Source organism: Chrysochloris asiatica, unplaced genomic scaffold (genome assembly GCF_000296735.1).
Source record: "Chrysochloris asiatica unplaced genomic scaffold, ChrAsi1.0 scaffold00031, whole genome shotgun sequence".
Lineage (NCBI taxonomy): Eukaryota > Metazoa > Chordata > Mammalia > Afrosoricida > Chrysochloridae > Chrysochloris > Chrysochloris asiatica.
In genome coordinates, this window is record NW_006408549.1 from 3,327,800 (window position 1) to 3,355,647 (window position 27,848).

The 27,848-nt window shown below is 42.2% G+C and overlaps 1 protein-coding gene across 2 annotated transcripts in view; it reads right to left on the reverse strand.

The window, feature by feature from the left end:
* Positions 1-418: 418 nt before the first annotated feature.
* The window catches only part of MATN2 (matrilin 2), a 248,589-nt gene continuing 221,159 nt past the window's right edge, over positions 419-27,848 (reverse strand). The window contains exons 10-18 of one of the 2 annotated variants that reach the window (XM_006859193.1): positions 26,618-26,740; positions 16,757-16,879; positions 14,005-14,127; positions 10,095-10,508; positions 7,188-7,340; positions 5,579-5,650; positions 5,124-5,258; positions 4,624-4,722; positions 419-985 (exon numbers count right to left, since the gene is read on the reverse strand). In XM_006859193.1, the coding sequence (XP_006859255.1) occupies positions 930-985; positions 4,624-4,722; positions 5,124-5,258; positions 5,579-5,650; positions 7,188-7,340; positions 10,095-10,508; positions 14,005-14,127; positions 16,757-16,879; positions 26,618-26,740 (1,298 nt within the window). In that variant the 3' untranslated portion in view covers positions 419-929. The remainder of the gene's footprint in view (positions 986-4,623; positions 4,723-5,123; positions 5,259-5,578; positions 5,651-7,187; positions 7,341-10,094; positions 10,509-14,004; positions 14,128-16,756; positions 16,880-26,617; positions 26,741-27,848) is intronic. The other variant, XM_006859194.1, reaches the window with a different exon arrangement.

Consider the following 27,848-nt stretch of genomic DNA (forward strand, 5'->3'; position numbering starts at 1 on the left):
ACATATACATGTAGATGTAGCATTCCTTGTAGCATTTCTACAGTATGGCGCACACCACAAGTTTATCAGTCCTGATGATGGATGTTTCAGTTCTTTCTAATTTGTTGCCTGTATACACTCTAGTCTGTGCTCAAGTCTCCTAGTTAATTACCATTCAGTGCTGCTCCTTGAGTGGTTTTCAGTTTTAGTAGGAACCAGCAGATTGTTCTCCAAAGAGAGTATGCATCTCCACATTCTTACCAACACTAATCAAACCTGCTAACTTTTATTAAGCTGATGGGGAATAAATGGTACTGCATTACTTTGTATTTTCCAGAATACCACTGCGATTCAGCTTTGTTTCATGTGTATAAGTCGTTTCTCATGTATACATATCTTGCATCTAAAGTTAAGCTAAGAATGTTACACAGAATAGCATTCTCAAGTAGTGAACTTTAATATTGTATAAAAAAAACCAACTTGTTATCCAAGTGCACGTTTTACAACTTTACGCATACATCCATATACATCTATCAAGGTAAAGTCCGATACAAAAAAAAATAGCTTTTCCGATAGCCAGAACTTCTACAGAAGTAAGACCGTGCGCACTTCATTTTGTAGTCAAATGAGATAGCAACCATCTAAGGCAGGAAGGCGCAGAAGCAAATCATGTCCTCAGTATATTACAGACTACTTTGCATAGCTTATTTATCCTCACTTGGTGAACTCATTTTAGAAATCGGAAAGATTGTTTTCCCTAAAAAAATCTATACCTGTTACTGTCTATTTTTGTCTTTGTTCTCTATACCAAGCCAGCTTTTTTTTTTTAGCACCAGTTGTGCTTGATTTCCCAACATTACAGACATGAAGACAGCCCAGGCTTTGGGCTCTGCTTTTGTGGTAATCCTCAAAACAATGACACGTAAAAACATGTAGAACACTTTCAATCTTCATCTATATCTCAGGCGGTTTTCCAGGGCTTCCATTCTCTGTGTCATTTCTTCTAGTAAATCTCAAATTAAGGAAGAATCAGAATTGCCTATTTTTATTTATATTCAAATGCAAGTTAATTTTTCTACATAGAAATTTGACTATCTTGACAAATAAAAGGTTTCACTTTTTTTTTAACCCCCTTTGCTATCAAGTATTTAAAAACCCTGGATTGGAAATTTAGAGTAATTCACTGAACACCTAGTGAGGCAATGCAGGATAATGTGCCAAATGGTAAAGTCAGTTTGAATCTCAAGGTCAGCAGTTCAAATCCACCAACCTTGGAAACCCTATAGAGGGTCACTATGGGTCGGAACCGACTCAATGGCACTTAACAACAACAAAAACAATACTTATAGGACTCTTGGTGTGGCACTGTAGAATCAGCACTGGATTGAGAAACACAAGGTTCGTAGTTCAAACCCACCAGCTGCTCCTTGGAAACCCTATACAGGGTCACTAAGTAGGAACCAACTCAATGTGCTTAACAACAACAGCGACAACAACAATAATACTTACAAAAATATTTCAAGTTAAGTATTTTTGTAACATTATCAAAAGCCAAATGGCTCAGTTTGAACCTTTTTTTGTCTCTAATTTTTTAATTCCACTGCACTGCTCTGTTGCTTGGATATTCATTTGCATTGGTGTGGCACTGTAGGTTAATGCATTGGACTGCAAAGTCTATTTGAACTGCAAGGTTGCGAGTTCAAATTCACCAGCTGCTTCTCAGAAGCCCTATACAGGGAGACCTTTTTAAAGTGTTGGAGAGCAAAGGTGTCAGCTTGAGAACTAAGGTGCGCCTGACCCAAGCCATGGTATTTTCAATTACCTCATATGCATATAAAAGCTGGACAGTGAATAAGGAAGACCATAGAATAATTGATGCTTTTGAGTTATGGTGTTGGAGGAGAATATTGAAAGTGCCATGGGCTGCCTAAAGAACAAACAGATCTGTGTTGGAAGAAGTGCAGCCAGAGTGCTCCTTGGAGGCCAGGATGGCCAAACTTTGTCTCTCATCCTTCAGACATATTGTCAGGAGGGACCAGTCGCTAGAGAAGGTTATCATGTTTGGTAAGGTGGAGAGTCAGAGAAAAAGAGGAAGACCCCAGCGAGATGGATTGGCAAAGTGGCAGCATCAATGGGCTCCAGTGTGGCAACAATTGTGAGGTTGGCCCAGGGCCGGGCAGTGTTTCATTCTGTTGTACATAGGATCACTATGAGTTGGTACTGATTCGATGGCACCTAACAACAACGTGGGTTGGAACTGACTCGATGGCACTTAACAACAACAGGAGCTGGCAGTGATAAAGTTGGAAATGTGGTAAAGAGAAGGTCAGGACTAGGCCTTGAAAAGTGAGATGAAGCATTAAGAGAAGGGAGGACGGACTAGATTTAGCAACTCTGAGGAATTCTAAAGATGTTCTTATGTTCTTACATCCTCGTGTCTGCATTCCTCAGTTTCCAGAAGTGCGATGAGAAAAGGAAAGGACAGGGACACCAGAGCAGGCGCTTGTCTTCCTCTGTAGACAGAGCACTATCTACCTGCCCCCGCTTGGGAGCGGAATGAGAGCCCAGACTTTTTTAACCTGTATTAACCACTATAGGAAAGACTATTTTCCTTAAAAACAAAAAACTAAGCTCATAGCAATCGTATAGGACAGAGTAGAATTGCCCCATAGGGTTCCTAAGGTAGTAAATCTTTTTGAAAGCAGACTGCCCCACCTTTCTCCCATAGAGAAGCTGGTGAGTTCAAACCACATGCCTTTCAGTTAGTAGCCACATGCTTAACCACTGCCATTAGGGTCCTTTACTTTACTTTTGCTGTTGTTGTTAAGTGTCGTCGAATAGTTCGGACTCATAGTGACCCTGCATAAGGTTTCCTAGGAGTAGCTGATGGGTTTGAACTTAGGGGAGTCTATTTCCAGTTTTCAGGACAGGAACTGATTTATGCTGTTGTTCCCCATTATGTAAACCCACTGGCACAGAGGAGGTTCAGAATTGAACCATTTCCCTACAGACTAGTTAAACACACATTGAGAAAGATATCAGTCAACATCAGTAAGCTTGCTGCAATTCTGAGTTCAGAGTAGCTGGCAGCGTGTCCAGTGTGTGAAAGCACTGAAGCCTGCTCTCTCCATTATTCCCCAGCAGTCCCTGTATTTGTAATATTGTTTCAATCAATCACTGGATCCTGCTGTTCCCTTGGTAGAGTGTTTCATCTTTTAGAGTGCTGATATAAAAGATTTTGGCAGCCAAAAACATACAGAAACAGTTATCCAGTAACTGCACACAAAATCCAAATGTGACTGCAGCTCTGCTTGGGGCAAAAGAAAAGGCTTGGTATTTAGACTGAGTATGAAACCTCTGCATTCTACATTCTTGCTCTCTGTCTGTGCAAGGATAAGTCCAAAAGTATTGCTACAGAATCACAGAAAAGTTTATTGAATGAAATATCGATATGTGAAGCTTTTTCTCATCATCTCCACCATCTAGGTCTATACACTTGAAAATAGTGTTTCCATCTCTCTTAACCCTTCCTCAAACAATTCTGCATTATTCAATTTACACCGAATCAACACAGCACTCTGGGCATCCTTGTTGTTGCGGTTGCTGTTGCTAAGTATTGAGTTGGTTCCGACTTACAGCAACCCTGTATAGGGTTTCCAAGGAGCAACTGGCGAGCTTGAACTGCTGACCTTGCAGTTCAAACCAACCTTGCAGTCCCGCACATTAACCCACAGCGCCTCACCAGGACTCCAAATTATATTCCTTTGAAATGTTCTGAGTTTGGGGAACAAAAAGGAGTCTGAAGGAAGAAAAGCAGACCAAATGGAATAAAGTTTCCCAAATAATTCTCCTTGTACAGCCCTGGTCACCCTTGGAGGATGAGTAGGTGCATGGTCATGATGGGAAAGAATTTGTTGGTACAACTTTCCTGAACTTTTTCTCCCCAGTGCAGTTTTCTATTTTATTAAAACTTCTTCCTAAGAAGCCCCCATGATCATCCTGTGTTCTTCACGAGAATCTATCAAGATTACTCATTTGGAACCCCTTAAAACAGTCACCATAACTTTCTGAGTTGAACTCTCTGCCTTGAATTTAACTGGTCCAAAAGATTCCCTGAGAAGCCACTGTTTTGATTGGACTTTTCTCTCCCAAGACACCCTAATGAAATGAAGACAAGTGTATTGCTGAGAACTTGTCTGCAGCCATTCACTCATCACAGAGACATGTTTAAACATGTTTGTTTGGAATATACTCATTCATGTATGAACTGGAACCCTAGTAGCAATACTTTTTGATGTATACTTTTGTCTACCTCTCATGTCATTCAGAACTGGTACATATCCTCCCAGCAGAGAGGAGGATAAGTAAGTTTGTTTTTTGTTTTCTCTAGTTTGCAATTCTCCCCAATTGGGTTTATTACTAACCTCTACAACAGCACATGGCAGCTAAGTGCAAGACCCTGACACTAAGCTGTGACACCTCCCAGGCCACTTTCTTACCTTAAAGGCCTCTTCTGGAGTTGGTTATTCTGGACTTTATAGAAATTACTCCGTTTTTATCTACACAAATGCTTGTACAGGATCTGTGCTGTTTTGATAATCACCTCTGCATTCCACACAGAAACATAATATTTGAAAAGGATATAGCGCTGTGTTAACTTTCTTACTTCTTCATTCGCAAGGTTTTGGAGCATTATAAGCTTTTCACATTCGCATTGATCACGGTTTTCTTCCAAAGGGCTTCCTGAGAAAGCAGATGGAAAACGTTCACCTCTGCCACCTACCACAGTTCCCAAATACACATTCTATCGGACTGAATCAGCATACAGAGGGAACCAGAATGAACCAACTGGTCAACCTTTTCCATGCAGGCAGATCCAGTAAAGCAAATACCAGGAGACGGCTGTATATGCTTCCAACCCTGGAAGTGGCCTTTCTTGTGGAATTGGGGAGCGGGAGGGTAGGGAACTCTGATATCATTTAGCTTTTTAGTTCTCATTTGACTAGCTTGTTTTCTTCTCTTTTCCTCTATCCTATTTCCTGGTTCCCCTTTCCTTTCCTCCTTCTAAGCTATATTTGTTGGCAAGCCAAAAGGCTGGTATCAAGTTACCTTATTAGCAATAGTAACATTTCACTTGGAAGTACCTGAAGTTTTTTTTGACTGGGAAAGTTTTTGGGTAGACCGTCTAAGATTGTCTTCTTCAAACAGATATTTGTGTTGCACTGCAAAATTAGAACAGGAAAGTAGGTCTTGGATATTTATGGTGGCTGGCTCAGACTCTGTAAAGAGAAGGAAAACTGAAGTCAAACCTGCCTAACGTTGTAGGAATAAAACAGCCATTTGCAGAGTCAGGTACTTGTATTTTCTAGCACTTGAATATATAACTTTTACTTTGGCAAATGGGGCAAAAAGACTGTCAGCAGTGATGCTAGTTACCAAATAAGGCTTAAAGCAAAGAGTAACAGCGTGCTTTGTGCTCAAGGGGAAAAGAGGCATAGGTAACACAAATCTTAATTTCACATCTTTCCAACTTTTGTCTGGAGGAAAGCCATAGTGGAAGCATCAGCTGAAGGCTCTGGAAACACAGCTTTTACATTACCTGTTGGCTGATGGACCTTCTTGGGCAGGTCCTCTGCTGGAGAGTCCTGATTGCCATCAGAGTCTTCCAGAGCTGAGAGGAAACACAACCAAAAGGATTGACAGTGGTCGACATCCATATGTCCTTCAGGAATCTGGTCCCAGGCCAACTCTTTACCTACCTGCCACCAACCAGGGGACTTTGGTTTGGTCTGGCACCAAAGATTTAAAAGAGCAATTGGTTATAACAGCAACCAAAGACCACTCTGAGGCTACTGTTTCTAGTACGAGAAGCCTGAACCGTTGAAGTGAGTCTTCTTGATTAAGAATGCCTCCAGAAATGTCCGGTCATGTCCACAAGGCAGGTTAGAGAAGAAGTTGTGCAGTGGTAGCAGTTCCACCATAGGCATTTCAACTTGAAGACAAACCACTGTGTACTCACATTCGGACGCTGAAAGGCCTTCTTCCCTCTATCTTAGTCTTTCCTTCTAGAGCAGGGCTGGGGAACCTTTTTTTTTCCTGCCAAAATTTATGACATAATTCACGGGCCATACAAAATTATCAATTTAAAAATTAGCCTGCTATATTTGGTCAGACATTAAATTAACTCACCCCTAATGTAATGGCTGGAGTCCTGGTGTGGCACTGTGGGTTAACGCACCCGATTGCAAAGCCGTTTAAAGCTCACCAGCTGCTCCTCAGAAACCCTAAACAGGGTTGCTATGGGTCGGAATCGACTTGATGGCACTTAACAACAACAACAATGTGATGGCTGGAACTGTGGTTGCCATGGCAGGGCTAGACCAAATGATTTTGTGGGCCTTATATGGTGGTGGGCCAGACATTCCCCACCCATGTTCTAGAGGGCAAGACACATAACTGAGGGATTTTACTGGTGACTAAACCTAGGACCTGAGTAAAATGGGAAACAGGGACTGGGGCAGAAGTGTTGATGTCAGCAAGGCTGGCATAAGAAATGAACTGCAGCAAAGAGAAGCAAGGAGACTTTGTATCCACAGCAAAATCTAACTTCTAGGCACTGCCTAATGTTCTGTAAGCAGGAGGAGGAGTCATGTAGGGCTGGATTAGATATTTTTAAAGTTTCTAACAATGGGCTTGCAGGGACAACCAGCCCCTTGCACTGTAATTGCAGGCATGTCCTAACATTGCGAACCAGCTCTATATGATGACTGTTTTTTAGTTAAATGATCACTTCTCTAGGATTTATGAGGATTAAGTACACTGATGTGTCAAAACACATTACATTGTTTGGTTGGTGGGAATTCACTGAGCTGTATTATATAGAGAAGAATGTGTACCTGTTTACAATATCATACATGCCTTTATGTATAGTTTAATTGGATTAAAAAGAAAGGTTTATTTTTTAAAAAAGCAGCAGCTGATCACACTGCTTGACACAGCACACCTGCTGAAGCACTGTTAGCCATTATTTTTTATCTTCCCTTCCCGGCTCCTCTGGTCGTTTGCGTGTAGTGTCTCATGGTTATCACTGACCTGCCCAATGAGGACTCACTTTCTTGAGTATTTACAAGGAACGGGCTGAGAGCTGCTTGTTCAAAGGTTCGTGCTGTCCTTTTGGCTAAGGGGTCTCCCAGAATACACAACAGTACCTTCACATATGCCTGTCTTGAGTTTTTCACTGATCTCGCCCATTGTGCTGAAGTCTTCGGCATAAAAGAGGTACTTGTCTGTAGGCTCAGAAGCAATCTCCTGTAGCTCTTCCTCGATGGCTTTTCCTACCCCAACAGCATACACAGTTATACCTAAAGTGCAGCGCAAACAAAGAGCAAGAGGTCAGAGCTGTGGTCTCAGAGTCTGGAAGATGTGTGCCCCACACCCAGAGCCAGCTAGATGTTGCGGGGTATGATTTGAAGAGTCCACGTCAACATCTCTTTTCGGTTTTCCATCATTTTTATTTTGGTTCTTTGTGTAAAAGGGAAGGACTCAAGATAGGGGAGGGTGAGACTTTTGAAGTTGGGGAGCTAAACCACCAACCTGTTGCTCAGTTCTGGGTAGGATCATTTAACCCCTCAAATTTTCTCTGGATGAGGAAAGAGTCAATTTTATGGATCATTAACTGGGACTCTCTTTGGGAAGACCTCTAAGCAACAGGTCCATTTATAGCTTTTAGTGCTCAAAGGTACAGGAGAGGAACCTTAGGGTATTGGAAAGATGCAATCTTGTGAGGAGGTGCTAAACTGAGAAGTAGACTTTGCAGGCCAATGGAAATCCCCAAAGTCAAGAAAAAGTACAAACCCAAGCATCTACTCTAGATTTAGAAAGGGATGTGGTGATGTCCCAAAAGATTTTCCCCCAACAAGATGAATCATTAGACCTCTTCCTCATATACTACTCATTTGAAAGTAAAACAGCATGAAGGCTTAAGTTCTGCTTGTTTTCTAACATTTTTCAGCATTGATGTCTTCTTCTGGATATGTCAGACTACATCCATTTTGAAAACACACATAAAATGATTCTTGAAGCCAGGGGGCAAAAGTTCATGCCTTGTTCTAGTCTGTGAAAGGTCAATAGGCAATTCTAGCATACTTGTCTGGGAGCCCAGAGACTTTATACACAACTTCCTAAAAAGGATAACTACTATTTTAAGATTGTGCTAGCTACACATTGTTGTTGTTGTTAGGTGCTGTGGAGTCAGTTCTGACTCATAGCAACCCTGTGTAGGGTTTCCAAGGAGTGGCTGGTGAACTTGAACTGCCGACCTTGCGGATCAAGCTGACCTTGCAGTCCAGCACATTAATCCACAGTGCCACACCAGGACTCCTAGCTACACATACAAGTAATTAATTCATTAGATGATATCATTTCAGCTCAATCTTGCTGATTCAAGAACCACATCAACATCGATCGATCTCTCCTACCACCTGCCTTGGAGGTACTTGTAGAAGGCTGAATGGAGGAAAGGGTGGACTGGTCTTCATAAGACAAATGAAAGCGTAACCATGGTCTCCAGAGACCAAGATGCTTCCTTCAATTTTTTTTCAGGAATGCAGACTAGAGGGTTTATGGTTTGACATACTTCTAGCAAGCTGGTCTGGACTAGAAAGAAGAAGATGAAACTTTTTGTGACTGCCACTCTCCTGGACGACGGAAAAGGAGTGAATAGGAGGTGACAATAGCAACCAACCACCCTCCTTCACTAAGAGAGTGACTGAACATCCATGTGAGGAGGAATGGAATTCATTGGCAGGATAGCTAGTACTTTTATTCCTTTGTTCATTCACTCAACAAGTCTTTGTCAGTCAACACTATGTACCAGGTCTGATTTGTGAGGCTTTGTCTGTGCATACCCTTCTCCCTGTCAAGTCCATTCCAACACATGGTGACCCCATGTGTGTCAGAGTAGAAACTGTGCTCTATAGAGTTTTCAGTGGTTAATTTCAGCAGTAGATTGCCAGGTCTTTCTTCCACAGCACCTCTGGATGGACTCGAACAGCCAAACTTTCGATTAGCAGCTGAACACATTAGCTGTTTGTATTACCCAGGATTCTTTTCCCCTTATAGGACCTGATTCAGTGATGTTCCCTGCTCGAGTACATCAAGAATGTGGTTTTCACATAATCTTAAGCTTTCTCACCTCCTCAAGAAAGCCGGTGGTGTCATCATACACTGTCTCTACCCACCATGCTAGCTTTCTTTTTGCCAAGGGCCTACTCCTCTGCCATATTTCACATCTTAACAACTAACCAAATCAAAAACTCACTGTCATTGAGTCAATTCTGACCCATAGGGACCCTACGTCGGGTTTCTGGGACTAAATCTTTATAGGAGCAGACAGCCTCGTGTTTCTCCCACAGAGCAGCTGGTGGTTTTGAACTGCCAACTTTGTAATTGGCCGCCTATCCAACTTTGTAATTGGCCGCCTAATGCTTATCCTACAGCCCCACCAGGTACAACTAAAATCACCCTCAAACCTCTCTCAGCATTACCCAGGGGGTCAGGAAAATCTAAAAGAGGCTGAGCTTTACTGAGCCACAAATGCTTAGAGCCATAATTCCTTCCAATATTTTGATTTTCTCAAAAGTGAAATTTGCCTCCTCAAACAGAAGAGTATTCTCTGTCCAAAGGCTATTGTGCTTTCAGAGTGCTCACCTGAAGTGTTGGTTTTAAAAAAGTACCAGGAGTTCCCACCAGGAATGAGTCTAAAGTGGCCCAGCCTAGTGTCAGGGAACCGTGGGGGTGATTTATCTGTGGTGGGTGGTACGAGCAGCGATGATCCTCCCCACTGATGGTCACTTGCTGGCTAGCACATTACAGTGTTAATTCCCCGGTGTGCTCTGTGTGCTGACTCTTCCTTCCTTATAGCCCTTTATTTAGCTCCCTGGGGTTCTGTTAGGCCTCCAGGTAGCAGGTTAGTAAAGGTACATAATGGTGAATGACAAGAAACCTTCCTTTCCTGGCTAAAGACGCTCTCACCCAGCTGGCCAGCTGTGGCCCGAGAGACAGTTTAAGAAACCGGAACCTTGAGAGATGTAAGCCACACCTCCATCCCACATTACCATTGGCCTTGGCTTTACTGGCCCACTCAGAGACGTCATCTTGAGCACGTCCATCGGTGAACACAATGGCCACTCTGGGCACCCGTGTGGAGAGGGGCCTGGCTCCTTCTACTTGGGTAAAGCTTCTCTCGAACATGTGTTTCAGGGCCAGCCCTGTCATAGAGCCCTTGCCCATGTATTTCATGTGGGCCACGGCTTTTTTCATGTCTCTGGCCGAGCTGAAGTTTCTCAGGGTGAACTCCGTGCGAACCTGTGTTGAATACTGGAGCAGCCCTACTCGAGCGGCTTTGGGGGAAACTGCTAAGGAATCTATAATTCCAGTGACAAACTGCTTCACAGTCTCAAAATTCTCTTCACCAAGGCTCTTGGATCCGTCAATCACAAAGACCAGGTCGATTGGGCCTTCAGTACACCCTACAGGAATGAAAGGGAAGCAGAGATGCTAAATAACAAAAAAAACCGGACTTATGCACACAAGCACACGTGGGGAGAAGACCTGCAGAGCCGCCTTTGTTCTTTAGAAACACACAGGGCAGAAAAGGAAGCGGTGTGGGGAGGGTTCACATTTGCCTTTATGTGTGGCTTGTCAAATTGATAAAAATTGTGTTTTTCACAAGTAAAAGCACATTGCAGATGAACAAACTGTCTAGGAAACCAGGGGCACGTGGCACCTGGTCACTGAGAGCCAGGTCTCAGGAGGACTATAGGCAGAGGAGATCCCTAGAACTTTACTCCAGGAGGGTGGCACTGCCCAGTGTGGGCATCTGACTGAGAACACAGACAGAGCTCAACCACCATACCTTCCAGGGAGTGTCCTTAGAAACCCAGCTTGTATTAGCTTCTCTGAGTGCCTTTGTTGTTGTTTACTTCACTGAGTTGGTTTCAATTCATAGCGACCCTGTATAGAGTTTTTGAGGAGCGTCTGGTGGATTTGAACCGCCAACTTTGCAATTCAAACTGACATTGTGGTCCAGTGCTTACCCTACAGCTCCACACCAGAACACCTGTGTGTCCCTAGCACTACTGATTTCTTTAACAAAAATGTATTTTTTGAGCAGCTGCTTTGTGTAAGGCAGTGGGTATAACAGATATGCAATAGTGACCAAGACAAAACTTCCTGGCACCAAGTTGCTCATGATCCAGTGACTACTTTAGGTACAATGTTCAGTAATTGTTTAATTACATGTGTTTGATCGGCTTGCAGTTCTGCTCGGCCACATGGGGGCACCCACGAGCCACATGGGCTCACTAACAACTAAGGACAACAACCTCTTCTAGTTAGTGAGGCCCTGGCTGGCAGAGGCCATGACTTACTCATTTCTGTATTTCCTATCTCTGGCCCACAACAGGTGTTCAATAAATATTGAAAGAATAACTGAATGAGGTGTCTATTGATTAGCATACCTGTAAATTCCCTGTGGTTGTTGTTGTTAAGTACCATCGAGTCGATTCTGACCCATAGTGACCCTGTATAGGGTTTCAGAGGAGTGGCTGGTGAACTTGAACTGCGACTTTGAGGTTAAAACCGATTCTGCAATCCAGTGCATTAACCCACAACGCCAACCAGGAGTCCGCCACACCAGTAAGTACCCTATTGAAACTTTGTTTTTTTCCTCAAAGTGTTTGGTTATGACTAGTTTTCATAACTTTCTCCCTTGTATGCTCTATTATATACATGAATATATTCACAACACATATTAATACATATGTAGAAATATCCTCTGTCAAACCTATATATATTCATGGGTATAGTCCTATTTGCCTTCCCACACATGTCCAGCTAGCATGTCTATATATGTATCTACTTGTAGGTTATTGTTATTATTGTTGCAGGATTGTGTATGTAGTAGTATTTACCTTTGTTGACCTATTACAACTTAATAAGGAATTCTTTACCCTGAAGCTTTTCAGACAACTCAGATGGTTGGCAGTAAAAGACAGATAAAAGATTTATGCAAATACTTAAGCAATGTGAGCATGAAAAGACTTTTTATTATTTGTTCTTGTTGTTAAGTGCTGTGGAGTAGGTTCCTACTCATAGCAACCCTGGATAGGGTTTCCAAGGAGTGACTGGTGGGTTTGAACTGCCAACCCTGTGGTTAGTAGCTCAGTATTTATCCTACAGCACCACACCAGGATTCCTTTTGTTATTTGTTGTTGTTATTAAGTGCTGTTCCAACTCATAATAACCCGTATAGGGTTTTCGAGGAGCAAGTGGTGAATTTGAACTGCTGACCTTGCAGTTCAAACCAATCTTTCAGTACAGTGCATTATCCCACAGCACCACATATAGTGTAGTGGTTACAAATTGGGCTGCTAACCTCAAGGTCGGCAGTTCGAAACTACCAGCTGTTCTGCGGGAGAAAGAGGAGGCTTTCTGCTTCTGTAAAGATTTGCAGCCTCGGAAACCCTGTGCAGGGTCACTATGAGTCGGAACCGACTCCACGGTACTTAACAACAACAACAACAACAACAAAACAGTTAAGATCTCAAATTGATGATCTCATTTGAAACTGTCTTGGTGTGGTGCTGTAGGATAAGCACTCAATCATAATCAAACTCATCAGCCTCTCCTTGGAAACCCTACACAGACAGGATCTCTATGAGTCAGAACCGACACTTAGCAACAACATCCTCTTTTAAGGAGCTATGTAATCTGTGAAAGTGAATCACAACAATGTCTCTCACATACACATAAATCACAGATATTTCCACACCTGGCCTGTATAATATCCTAACACAATTGTGTGTGTGTGTGTGTTGGGGGTTGTGCTTGCTACTGCTTGCTCTCCTTACCTAACCTACTGATCCTGTACTAATGGAAAAGGAAAAGGTCAATTCTGAGCTCCATTCGCATTCACAGCTTGTTCTCCAATCAACCAACCAAACAAACAAAAGACTCTCAGGTTGTATGTGTTTCTCCAGCAGATTTCAGAAATATTGGAATAATTTTCCACTGAGTCTATTTCCTCCTCTTCCCCTTACTTCCTTTTCTTTGAAGCCAAAACTAGCCCCTGCAGCCTCCCCACACAGAGAGGAGTGCAGAGCGCTTTGCCAGGAAACAAGAATGCCAGGTAGAGTGGATGGGTCAGCTGAGAAGTACTGGACTATAGCACCCTCCTCACTGGAGGTTCCTGCTAACTTTCCTTGGGTGCTTTCTTTTTGGTAGTGAAGTTGAATAGACTAGAAAGGAGCTGTGATTTGCTTTCAGAACTTAACTTTCACACTGTTTCAGAATTTCAGGGTTGGACAAAAACTTCAGAAGTCATCTTATCCAGATCTCTGGTAATTGCATCTTTTCGCAACATCCCACCCAGTGGCATTCAGCCTGGGCTTAAACTCTTCTACTGGTGGGAAACCCAATGCCTAACCATGAAGCAGTCATCCGATTTTGTTAAGATGCTGATGGAGTGACTACACATCTACTCCTCACTTATCAATACAGTTAGGGTCCAAAGACCAGATCATTATGTGAAAATCAGTGCTTTGGGGAAACGGAGGATGACTACATCATTACATAACTACCAAGTTATACCATTACATAACTGCCCTTTTCTTTGTCCTTTATGGCTTCTGTGTTTCATGCCAAGTTTAAAAAAGTCTTCTCTACTCTGAGATTACAAAATATTTCTCTCAAGATTCCTTCTGCTACTTTTGTGGTTTTACATCTTTGTGTTTAAACCTTTGATCCATCTCTCTCTTCCTAAAGTATGGTTCCCAGAATAGAATGTGATTCTCTAGCAGTGTGGGCCACAGTTCTTAACTTCCTCATTCCAGATATTCAGCCTTCTGGTTGATAATGAACCTACTCTCAACTGAAGCAGAGGAGAGGACTTGTTTCCTGAAAACAAACCAAGAGCAGTTGCTCCAAAAAGAAATCAAAGCAAAGAGCCATGTTCAGACCACTTACTCTTGCACCGTTTCCCATCCTCAGCTAGAACAAATCCTTGTGAGCATTTGCAGATATACGAGTTGCCATTATTCACACAAGTCTGTTCACAGCCATGGTGGGTAGATTTGCAGACATCCTTCCCTGAGGAAAATGTAAGGGGTTGAACAATCCCATCAGTGCAGAAAAGAGCAGGATTGAGCCGTCAAATAAGGAGAGATCATGGAAGTAATTCATTTTTTAAAAAGCCCTTTCTGTTCAAACTTCCTTTATAAAGTTTCCCTTCACAGTCTAATACTCACAATGGGCCACAATAAGGGAAAAGTCCTTCCCAGAAAGCTCTAACTCCAACAAACCTGAATGCCTAGATGGATGTCCTGGATTTTTTTTTTTAATTGTCAGGTGTGTTTTGGATTTTGATTTCCCTAAACCACTGATCTTTTTTCCAGAGTCATTCCAAACACTCCAGTTTTTATTGTCTAATGAACATTTCTCATGTGTGAGATACTTCAAACTCTTCAAAATTGTTACAGCCCTTTCATCCTCACAACATCCTGTGAGAGGAAGAAGGTAGGGGTAATTGGACCCTCTTAATAAGTGAAGAAACAGACTCTCACGAACTTTCACTTGGCCAAGGTCATCGTTCAAGCTGATGAAAGAGCTGAGACACTATGATCCCTAAGTACTGATTCTGTGTTCTTTCCTCCTCCATACAGCACGAAGGCCTACATTCGTTACAGTCATTAGTTCTTTAAAAGGAGATTGTGGCTGTGATGTGCCATGGAGTTGGTTTAGACTCACAGCGACCCTGTACACAGTTTCCAAGGCTGTAAATCTTTATGGGAGCAGAAAGCCTCATCTTTCTCCTGAGGAACAGCTTGAATGCTAACCTTAAGGTTCATAGCTCGATTCATAACTACTACATTACCAGAAGTAGTGACTACAGACCCATCTAGGAAGTGAAAATGATGGAATCTGATGTATCGAGCTGATTCCTGAGGCGGAAATTGTGCCTGTGTACAACAGCTCAATTTATTCAGCAATCCATGTGTCAGATGAATAAATGTATGTGTGTTTACAGAAATGAAATGCTTATAGACATAAAAGCACGAACAAACTGCTCAGGCTGAGACAATGTGCACAACTGTAGACAGGGTCTCCACAGAAGGGGTACTTTAGTATGAAAGCAAAATGAAGAATTGTGTGTGTGTGTTTTTAAATAATATTTTGTGTTTTTTGTGCAAGTTTATGCAGCAAATTGATTCTCATTTGACAATTTTGATACAAATTACTCAACAATAATATATATAGAGGTGTGCAGGGGATGTTGCCAAGTTAGGTCAGGGGGTCAAGCCAACTCCACCGTCGGCTGTCCAAATAGAACTTCCGTCTAAGGGCTGGAGCCCCTCTTTCCAGTTGAAATCCCATCCAACCCAGCTTTGTTGGCATACAGAATGCCCAGTGAGCTCAAAGGAGTCTGTGAAGAAATCCCCCCAAACCAACCTTAAAAGCAAATGAATTTATTTTGCCTTAAAGAGGGCCATTTTACCAGCCAGGGCAGCATGTCACAAAGCCACCACAGGAAAGGGCTAAGAGCTCAGAAAATCACAGAGGAGAAAAAGTCTTGCCCTTTGTTCTTCTAATGCCCACCTCACAGAACTTTCGTGTCTACATCTCTCTCTTCCTTTGGCTACCACATCGTTCCTCAAAAACAAACTAATTTCCCTGAGCTACCTTCTAACTAAACTCTCTGAGTCTGTTTTGTGTGACCCACAGACACAAATACGGAAAGAATGGATAAATTCAACCCCATAGCAAACCATGTCAGCTTCTCTCCCTTCTTCTACCCTTACTTATAAGATCTGCCAACAAGAAAAAGATCTTAATTGTGCTTCTTCAGATCTTGTAGAGAATGCCAGCAGATTCTACTTCAGGCCAATGACTAGTCAGATATTGTGCTAGACATGGGGATTCACACATTTACTGGACAATGGCCACTCCTTCCTACCCCTCACTGGTGTGGTGCTATAGGATCAGCACTGAATTGTGAACCACAAGTCAATAGTTCAAACGCAACCTCTGGGAACCCTACACAGGGTTGTTATGGGTTGGAACAGACTCGACAGTACTTAACTTCAACTCCTTTCCCCAAAATTACACCATTTGCTATTCAGTTGATCCTGACTTCTGACAACTTCAAGTTTCAGAGTATAATTGTACTCCACAGGGTTTTTAGTGGCTGTGACCTCTCCCATGTAGGTCACCAGACCTTTTTTCAGAAGCACCTACTGGGTGACTTCGACCCACCATCCTTCTGGCTAGCAGCACTTAACTGTCTGTGCCACTCAGGGTCTCCTCTGCTAAGAGAAAATAGAAAGAAGCAAAGAGTCTGCCAGCCCTGGGAAATTCTTCAAGTACTAGGAGTTGACTGAGCTCTTCCCTTGCAAACACTGTTAGAACATCCAAGGCAGTATCTTCTATCTGGGCATTTTGTTGGTAAGTGTAGTCAAGTCGGTTTTGACTCATGAGCGACCCTGTGTGTGAGGTTTCTGAAGCTGTAAATTCACCAGAGCAGAAATCCTTATCTTTCTCCCTCAGAGCAACTGGTGGGCTCAAACCACTGACCCTGTAGTTCATAGTCCAGTGCTTAGCCTATGGAGCCACTGTGTTCCCTGTGACATCAGAAATCATTTAATTTGATAAATGAAGTCCTATAACCAACCACTTGGGTCCCAAAGACAGAAAAGTTCTCCTCCAACTGGAGACCACTTACTTCTGCAGTGCTTTCTGTCTTCGGTGAGCCGGAATCCCTCCAAGCACTTGCAGACGTATGAGTCACCACTGTTGATGCACATGTGCTCACAGCCATGGTCTATTGCTTGGCAGACATCCTTCCCTGAGGGTAGTGGAGCAAGTAAAAAGAGTTTACCAACCAACATACATTTCACACGGGCTTCACTTTGCAGGGTCCACCCAGCTCCACCATGAGACTCTTTCTTAATATATCTACACATTTTTATTGTGAATTGAATGATAGTTTACATGGGAGAACATCAGATATATACTCATCATTTCATTGCAATGATTACAATCTCCTCCATGCATCATCATTCAATTGTATTTGCTTCCCTCCGTTTTTTGTTTGTTTTTCAGGGGGTGGGAGGGGGGGGGGGATAATGTATACAAAAACACTCAGGAATATATATAATCATTTAAACAACCAAAGGGCACATTTTGCAAGTCTGCCTCCTGGCCACCAACACTTTTTGTTTCCATGAGTCTAGAGTCCTCAGCTGCTCTATTTCTCCATGTCATCATCTCTGACTCCACCTCTGGAGTTGCTGCTTAACTGAATAGGATCCCACATTCTGCTTGTGCTCTTCTCCCTTGATGGTCCTAGGATCCTCTGTTTCTGGATTATAAGATTAACTATTCCCTCTCTTTTTGTTAAAACACCTCTACCTTTACAGTTGTAACAATTAGTCATGATAACAATTACTCACTATTGAATCCTAAGAATCTTATTTCCATCTCTTTTCACCAGATCCTTCTAGACAAGATGAAAACTATTTAGTGGGGATTCTATCTTCCGCCACACACTCTAAAACTAAATTCCCTCCTGAAAACTTGTAAGCCAGTCAGTTTGTGCCTTTATCGCCCCTAATTTTAGGTAGCCAATGTTGCTCATCCCTATCTACCCTGTTTACAGAGGGGATAGGATTGATCCTTGATGTGAAGACTCCTTCCCTCTTAGTTGGTATTTTGAGTTACTACATCCATAAGTATAGACCAAGTTCATCAAATTGTAGTAATTTACACTCATTTCCTTTATCAAAACTTGTTTATCTTCCTCTAGTCGTGTTCTGGTAGTGTAGTGGTTATGAATCGGGCTGCAAACCACAAGGTCAGCAGTTAGAAACTACCAGCTGTTCTGCAGGAGAACAGTGTCCTGTACAGATTTACAGCCTCAGAAACCTTGTACAGGGTTGCTATGAGTCATAACCGACTCCACAGCACATAAACACCACCGGTCAAGTTCTGATCATAAAGCCATTGAGGCTAGGTTGAATGGGTACTATTTGCAAGTTAGGGCGTTCTTGTGCGTCTCCCCTCACTTCAAACCAGCTGGACGCTTCACTCTCAGCTCTAGCCCTCTGTTCCACCACTAGATTCTTGTGAGCTCAGTGATATAAGGGGAAGAAGGTAAAATTGAGGAAGAAGTGGCTCTAATTCAGGTGAACTCTTCAAACTCTCCTCACTATCATCAGCATCATCATTCACTACCCCCGCCTTCAGTGCCTTATAAAAATTCAATCCATCATCAGCTTTCTGCATGCGGAGTCTCTGATATCAAAATGGAAACACTGTTGGGATGATTACTTAGGAGATTAAACATCAATTTAGATTAATGGAACTGAGATCTAATTTTGGCTTTGTCCCTGACATAATATATGGTTTAGGAGAATCACTTAATCTCTTGGAGTCTTAGCGTTCCTGTTTGGAAAAAAAAATGAGAGTAGTAACTCCAGTTACCCATCTTCTCTTCAAACAGTGTCAACATGAGTTGCTCTTTCAAAATGCTTTCAGAAGCTTGAGGAAAAGACAGCTGACAGGGATGAAAGGCATTTTACTAAGGGTTATCCACCTCCACTGGAGTCCTGGTGTGGTGCTGAGGGTTAATTTGCCAGACTGTAAAGCCATTTGAACTGCAAGGTCGGCAGTTCAAGCTCACTAGCTGCTCCTCGGAAACCCTATACAGGGTTGCCATGGGTCAGAACCGATGGCACTTAACAACAACAACAACATCTACCCCCACTACCCCCACACCCACATCCCATGATACAGAGGTAAGTCTTCAGGTTTGCACTGGCTTTGTACTCTCAGGTTGCTTGTGGAAGGCAGGTTTGTCTTGGCCCCACCTAATTGGCTCTCTGTGTACAGTTTAAGAACAACCTCACTACAAGGTGGTTTCTAGGAGGGATTTCTGCCACCAGAAGCAATGACATCACCATAATCCTATTAAAGATAAATAAACAGAGACTCAGAGACATTAAGCAACTTTCCCAGCAAGTCAATGACAAAAGTAGAAGTTGAAATTTTGGATTTCAGATTGTACACCTGTGTACTAGAGAACACTGCTAAGTCACTGTTCCTGCATACGGAACGTAAACAACCAACTTCACATAGGGCTCTGGCAATGACTTTGTTTTCTTTTCTTTTATACAGACTTTGTATTTTCTGTATTTTATACAGAAAAACTACGAAGATAGTTCAGGGAGTTTCCATAACTCTCCTACTCAATTCTGTCTGTTATAACATCTTTATATGTATGATACTTTTGTTATAATTAATGGACTGCTACTGATACATTGGAGTCCTGGTGTGGTGCTGTGGGTTAATGAGCCAGACTGCAAAGCTGTTTGAACTGCAAGGTCAGTGGGCAGTTCAAGCTCACCAGCTGCTCCTCGGAAACCCTATACAGGGTCGCTATGGGTCGGAATCAACCCGACGGCACTTAACAACAACAACAACTGATACATTAAGGAGCTCTGGTAGCATAGTGATTGCATATTGGGCTGCTAACCTCAAGGCCAGCAAAGCTGTGCCATGGGAGAAAGATGAGGCTTTCTGCTCCAGTAAAGATTTACAACCTCGGAATCCCTATACAGGGTCGTTATGAGTCGGAATTGACTCCACGGCACATAACCACCACCACCATTGATACATTGGAGTCCTGGTGTAACGCTGTAACATAAGCACTCAACCACAGGGTCACATAGTTGGCGGTTCAAACTCACCAGCCGCTACTTGGAAACCATATTCAGGGTCACTGTGATTCAGAACAGACTCAATGGCCCTCAACAACAACAATGATACATGATTAACAACTCAAATTACTGCTTGTCTAGATTTCCTTAGCTTTTATCTAATGTCCTGTTTTATGTGTTCCAAGAACCCATCCAGGATCAAACACATTTAGTTGTCACGTGGCACTGGCTTTTAAGAGCAACTGATTTCCTCTTCGAAGAACCCTGGTAGTGCAGTTAAGTGCTCTGTTGTGAGCCCAAAGACCGGTGGTTTGAACACACCAGCCACTCCAGGGAGGAAAAATGTGGAAGTCTGCTCCTATAAAGATTATAACATAGCGATTGTTGTTGTTACTGTTAAGTATCATCAAGTTGGTACCAACTCATAGTGAACCTATGCACAACAGAATGAAACACTGCCTGGTTCTGGGCCAACCTCACAATCATTGCTAAGCCTGAGTTCACTGCTGCCATCACAGTGCTAATCCATCCCCTTGGGGGGTCTTCCTCTTTATCATCAACCCTCCATTTTACCAAACATGATTATCTGACTCCAGGGACTGCTCCCTTCTGACAATATGTCTAAAATACAAGAGACAAATTTTGGCCATCCTGATCTCCAAGGAGCACTCTGGCTGCACTTCTTCCAATACATATCTGTTTGTTCTTTTGTCAGCCCATGGCACTTACAATAGTCTCCTCCAACACCATAACTCAAAAGCATCAATTCTTCTATAGTCGTTCTTATTCACGGTCCCACTTTTGCATGCATATGAGGTTATAGAAAATACCATGGCTTCAGTCAGGCACACCTTAGTCCTCAAACTGACATCTTTGTTCGTCAACATTTTAAGAAGGTCTTGTGCAGCAGATTTGACTAATGCAATATGTCCTTTGATTTCTTGAGTGTTGATGGATGATCTGAGCAAAATGAAGTCTTTGACAACTTACTTCTCCATTGATAATGAATGTTGTTTATTGGTCCAGTGGTGAGGGTTTCTGTCTTCTTTACATTGAGGTGCGACCCATACCAAAACATGATCTTTGATCTTCATCAGTAAGTATTTTAAGTTCTCTTGGCTTTCTGCAAGCAAGGTTGTATCATCTGCATATCACAGGTTGTTAATGAGTCTTCCTCCAATCCTGATGCCACATTTTTCTTCATATAATACAGTTTCTCAGATGATTTGCTCAGCATACAGATTGAATAAATATGGTGAAAGAATACAACCCTGGTACATACCTTTCCTAATTTAAAATCATTTGGTGTTTCCATGTTTTGTTTGATCAACTGCTTCTTGGTCTATGTACAGGTTCCTCAAGAGCACAATTAAATGTTCTGGAATACTCATACTTCACAATGTTGTCCACAACTTGTTATGATCCATAGAATCAAAAGTTTTTGTGTAATCAATAAAGCACAGGTAAACATCTTTCTGGTATTCTCTGCTTTCAGCCAAGATCCATCTGACATCAGCAATGATATCCTTCATTCCACGTCCTATTCTGAGATGAGCTTGAACCTCTGGAAGTTCTCTGTCAATGTATGTTTGCAGCCATTTTTGTATTACCTTTAGCAAAACTTTACTTGCGTGGGATATCAATGATATTGCCCAATGATTTCTGCATTCCATTGGGTCCCTTCTCTTTGGGATAGACACAAATATGGATCTTTTCCAGTCAGTTGGCCAGGTAGCTGTCTATCAAATATCTTGGCATAGATGAGTGACTGCCTCCAGTGCTGTATCACTTTGTTGAAAGATTTCAATTTGTATTTCATTAATTCCCAGTGCCTTGTTCTTTGCCAATGCCTTCAATACATCTTGGACTTTTTCCTTCAGGATCACTGGCTCTTGATCATGTGCTACCTCTTGAAATGGCTGAACAATAACTTTTTTTTTTTTTTTTAATGTTTTATTGTGAATTATGTGATAGTTTACATGGGACATCATTAGCTTTACATTCATCCTATCGTATATCGTTACATTGCATCATCAACCAACCAAAGGGTATACCCTACAAGCCTGCCCCCCAGTCCTCAGCACACAGCCCCTTTCCCTATCTGGGTCTAAAGTCCCCAGTCACTCCATAGCTCCACGTCATCGTCTCTGCCTCCATCTCTGGTGTCACTGCTTCTCTGGGTAGGGTCCTGCTCTCTGCTCTTCTCCCTTGATGGTTCCAGGGACTAGCGCTCCTGGATTGCAAAGTCAATCACTCCCCTCCTTTTGCTACAAAACGTCTACCTTTACATTTCCAATCCTCACAGTCAGTCCTGATAGTAATTATTCACTATTGTACCACAAGAGACCTATCCCCATCTCCTTTCATCAGCCAGACAGATTGGCTACTACTCAGTGGAGATTCTACCTTCCTCTGTGCCCTCTGGATCTAGGCTCCCTCTTGAAAGCTTGTAAGCCAGTCACTTCTTGCCTTTGTAGCTCCCCCATTTTGGGTAGCCAATGTCCAAATTGCCTATCCCTGTCTACCCTGTGTATCGAAGGGGTGGGAATGATCCTTGCTGTAAAGATTTGTCCCTCTTTTGAGCTACTGCATCCATAGATGTACGTCAAGTTCATCAGATTGTATCAGATTACTCTTTTTTTCCTCTTCATTCTTCTTCTAGCTGAGCTCTGATCATGCAGCCACTGAAGCCAGGTCAAGTGAGTATTATCTGCAAGTGTGAATGTTCTTATGCATATGCCCTCTCTTCTTATCAGCTGGACGCTTGCTTTACTCTCCACTCTAGTCCTCTGTGGCTATGTCACTGACTCTGGGCCCACGAGTCCCCAGGTCTTGCCATACTGCTGGCCAACCAGGTCTCCACCTGAGTCCACAGGTGTCTATTGAACGTTGTAGGGCTTAGCTCGCAGTTTCACTGCTGTTTTTCCCTCACTTCCCCTTACCGATGACCAACGTGGTTACCAATCCAAGCGCATGTCTGCTTGTGTATTTCCACTGAGTTTTAGTCTTGGAAGGGGGCTGGCCCTGAGAGGACCTGACCACTTGCCTTGATGTCTCCTGGGCAAACAACTTGCTTGTTCTTGTAGTAATCAGTCGGACTGCTGTTATTGTTTTGTACTTTGTACTGTTGGTCTTTCTTTCAAGAAGTATCTTCTGTTCTTCTAGCTGCTCCAGACTGGTCTGCTTGTCCTTTCAAGTGGAAATTTCCCACCTCAGAAGATTCTGGATGGGGGTCAGAATTCCACCGATGGTCTTATGTAATACAGAGGCTCCGCAGGAAGCCTCCTTCACTGGGCATGTTATATCCACATTTTAGGTATTCCAATCAGTTATAGGCAGAAGACGGACTAAAGGCTTTCTATGGTGATATTTCTGGCTATTCCTTTCTCTCCCCACTCAAGTGTCTATTTTTTAATGGTATGCAAGGGAAACCAAGATTCAAAAGACAGTCAAGCATCTTAACATTATTTCCCTCTTTTGCTCATTCCAACCATGTCTCAATCCCTGTATTCCAGAGCTCTGTTGTTCCAAGATTGTGCATACATCATTATTTACTCTGTCCCACTTAGCCCATGCAAACCTGCCTAATTGTTTTCCCGTCTGATTTGTTCTTCCATTCTCCTCCCCCTTCTTAAGTATTGTCCCTCTCCCCAGCACCCAAACTATCCTGTGTCTATTCTCTACCCTGTGCTCCACCTTCCCCTCCCTCCCATCACCCTCCCATCTACATCCCGGTAATCCACAAAGAATTCTCCCTCCACTTTAGTATGGGTTCTTTTTCTTAGCCTTTTACAATAGTGGTCCTATGCAGTATTTCTCCTTTTGTGACTGACTAATTGCACTCAACATAATGTCCTCAAGGTTCATCCATGTTATGTGGTGGTTTGCAGCTTCCTTGTTATTCTTCAAGGTAGCATAATATTCCATTGTGTGTATGTACCACAGTTTGTTTATCCATTCTTCAGTTGATGGGCACTTAAGCTATCTCCATCTTTTTGCTGTTGTAAATAGTGCTGCTATGAACATTGGTATGCATATATCTACTCGTGTTATGGCTCGCATTTCTTGTGGGTAAATACCAAGTAGAGGAATTGCTGGATCATAAGGTATTTCTATTTCCAACCTTCTGAGGAAGCACCATATTGCTTTCCAGAGAGGTTGGATCATTTTGCAATCCTACCAGCAATATAGGAGAGTTCCCATTTCTCCACATCCTCATCAGCACTTATTGACCTCTACTATTTTGATCTTTGCTGTTTTTGCTAGTATGAGATGATATCTCATTGTTTTGATTTGCAACTTTTTAGTGGCTAGTAATCGTGAACATTTCTTCATATATTTGTTGGCTGCCCAGATCTCCTCATTGGTGAAGTGTCTGTTCATGTGTGCCCACTTTTTAATTGGGTTATTTGTCTTTTTCTTGTCGAGGTGTTTTAGTTTCCTATATATTTTAGAAATGAGTCCCTTGTCTGATGTGTTGTTGCAAAAATTTTTTTCCCCATTCTGTGGGTTCCCTGTTTACTCTTTTGGTGAAGTCTTTCTATGCACATAAGTTTTTAATTTTTAGTATATCCCAATCATCTATTTTGTCTACTTCTGTTTGTGTAGTTTTCAAAATGTTTGGTAGTCTATGTATTTCCTGAATTAGAACACTCACATTTGTCTCTATTTTTTCATTGATGACCTTCATAATTCTGGGACCATTTCTTTTTGTACATTGATTCTGCATCATTCAATAATTTGCCCAGAGAGTCTTTCAATATTGCAAGCCAAGGCTTGAACTTTTCCTTCAATTCCCTCAGCTTGAGAAATGCTGAGCGTGTTCTCCCTTTTGGTTTTCTAATTCCAGCTCTTTACACTTTTCATTATAATATTTGACTTTGTCTTCTCGAACTGACCTTTTGAAATTTTCTGTTCCGCTCTTGTACTTCCTCACTTCTCCAATTTACTTTAGCATCTCTACTCTGGAGAGCAAGTTTCAGAGTCTCTTCTGACATCTGCTTTGGTCTTTCCCTTCTTTCTTGTCTTCTTAATGTCCTTTGGCTTTCTTCCTGTATGATGTTCTTGATGTCATCCCACGACTTTTTTCTGGTTTTCGGTCTTTAGCGACTAATATATCAAATCTGTTCTTCAGATGATCTCTAAATTCTATGTTCAAGGTCATATATTGGCTCTCATGGACATTTTTCATTTTCTTTAGCTTCAGTTTGAACTTGCATATGAGCAATTATTAGTCTGTTCTATAATCTGCCCCTGGTCTTGTTTTGGCTGATGACATGGAACTTTCACCATCTCTTCCCACAGATCTAGTCAATTTGATTTCTGTGAATTCCTTCTGGTGTGGTCCATGTGTATAGTCATCTTATGTTGTTGTTAGGTGTCATCGACTTGGTACTGACTCATAGTACCCCTACGCACAACAGAACTAAACACTGCCCGATCCTGGACCAACCTCACGATCATTGCTATGTTTGAGCCTACTGATGCTGACACTGTGCCACTCTGTCTCATTGGGGGTCTTCCTCTTTTGCTCCAACCCTCCACTTTACCAAACATGTTATTCTTCTCCAATGACTGGTCTCTCTTGACAATATGTCCAAAGTATGAAAGATGAAGTCTGGCTATCCTGGCTTCCAAAGAGCACGCTGGCTGTATTTCTTCCAACAGAAATCTATTTGTTCTTTTGGCAGTCCAGGATACTTTCAATATTCTAATCCAGTTCCATAACTACAATGCTTCAATTCTTCCATGGTCTTCCTTATTCACTGTATTTGCCATGAACAAATCATTGGTCTTGCAAACTTCTATCATGTGATCTCCAGCATTGTTTCTATCACCAAGGTCATATTTACAACTACTGAGCCCTCCTCTTTGTTTTCAACGTTTGTATTTCCATAGCTAGTAACTATCAATACATCTTGATTGCATGTTTGATCAATTTCAGACTAAAGAAGTTGGTAGAATTCTTCAGTTTCATCATCACTGGCTTTAGTGGTTGGTGCGTAAATTTGAATAATAGTGGTATTACTTGGTCTTCCTTCTAGGAGTATGGATATTATCTTATTGCAGACAGCATTGTACTTCATGACAAATCTTGATAGGTTCTTTTTGATTATGAGTGTGATGCCATTCCTTTTCAATTTGTCATTCTTGGCACAGTAAACCATGTGATTGTCAGATGCAAAATGGCCAATACCAGTCCATTTTAGCTCACTAATGCCTAAGAGATCGATATTTATGCATTCTCTATCATTTTTGACAATTTCCAATTTTCCTAGATTCATACTTCATACATTCCAGTTTCAATTATTAATGGATGTTTACAGCTGTTTCTCTTCATTTTAACTTGTGCCCCATCAGCAAATGAAGGACCTACGGGCTTTACTACATTCGCATCATCACAGTCAACTCTACTTTGAGGAGGTAGCTCTTCTCCAGTTGCATTTTGAGTGTCTTCCAACCTGAGGGGCTTATCTTCTGGCACTGTATCTGACAGTGTTCCACTGCTATCCATAAAGTTTTCAGGGATTAAATATTTGGAAGTAGTTTGTCTCTCCTTCTCTGTAGTCCATCTTCATCTGGAAGCTCATCTGAAATCTGTCCACCATAGGTAACCCTTCTGGTATTTAAAATACCCGTGGCATAGCTTCCAGAAGCACAGCAACACACAATCTACCATAGTACGACAAAATGACAAATGAGTGGTGAGTGTAAAGATTATAGTCTTGGAAATCCTATGGGGCAGCTCTTTGAGCCGGAAGAGGCAGGGTGGCAATTTTTTTGGGGGGGGATGAACTCTCAGGATGGATGAACTCTCATGTTGCAGACAAACTCAGTGATGTGAGGCAACCACAGTAAATACTTACTTCTGCAGGTTTTCCCATCTTCACGGAGGGTATACCCTTCAAGGCACTGGCACACAAAAGAGTCTTCACTGCTTACACATGAATGTTCACAGCCATGATTCCCCAAAGCACAAGGGTCTAATTCTGAAAAAGAAATTAGGATGGGAGGAACAGAGAAAGAAAATGATTCATACATTACTGATCAATTCAATCTTCGTAAACAACTCAGACGCCATAAGTTAGGACAGTTCCTTATCCTGTATGGCACATTTCAGAATGGAAAGCAAGCATATGAGCAAAACTCTTAATATATAAAGAACATAGACAGATAACCAACATCATCAACCCTACAGGGAAATGAGCAAAAGACAAAAACAGATCATTTACAAAGGAAGATATAGAAATAATCTGTTAGGAAAAAAGTTCAATTTTATTCTCTGGTAGCGTAGTGGTTACGAATTGGGCTGCGAACCACAAAGTCAGCAGTTCAAAACTACTAGCTGTTTTGCGGGAGAAAGATGAGGCTTTCTGCTCCCGTAAAGATTTACAGCCTCAGAAACCCTGTACAGGGACACTATGAGTCAGAACCGACTCCATGGCACATAACCACCACCACCACCATCTCAGAACTTTAGTATCAGCTTAGGTACATATCTACTTATGTATGTATGTGTATGTGTATTATCCTTAGGTAATCCATCTATCCATTCATTCACTCAGTTAGTAGATATTTACTGAGCCCCCACGAGGGACTGGCCCATACTTTAGGGATATAACAATAAGTTTCTGCCTTAGTGACTTTTACATATGGGAGGGTGGTGAATGGAAGACACACAAGAGACTAAGAAAGATGAAATGGCAGGTGGGAAAAGTACTCTGGAGAAAAACAAAGCCAGATAACAGGGTAGTGAGTGCCTGCATTGGAGGGTGGGGAAGGAGGGCAGTCAGAGAAGGAGGCACCTGAGCAGAGCCCTGAAGAAACAGGGGGTGTAAGTGTGTGGTATCTGAGGAAAGAACTTTAACAGCAAGAAAGAAACAAAAAGTCGAAACAAAATCAGCTGCTGTGGAGCAGACCCTGAGTCCTGGCAGGCCCGTGTGTTACAGTGCAGAATTGAGCTCCACATAGCTTTACTGGCCGTCATCTTTACAGAAGCAGATAGCTAGGCTGGGTGGCTTCAAAGCACTAACGTTTTAGTTGACTTGCTGTTGCTAAGTACCATCAAGTCAGTTCCAACTCACAGAGACTCTGTAG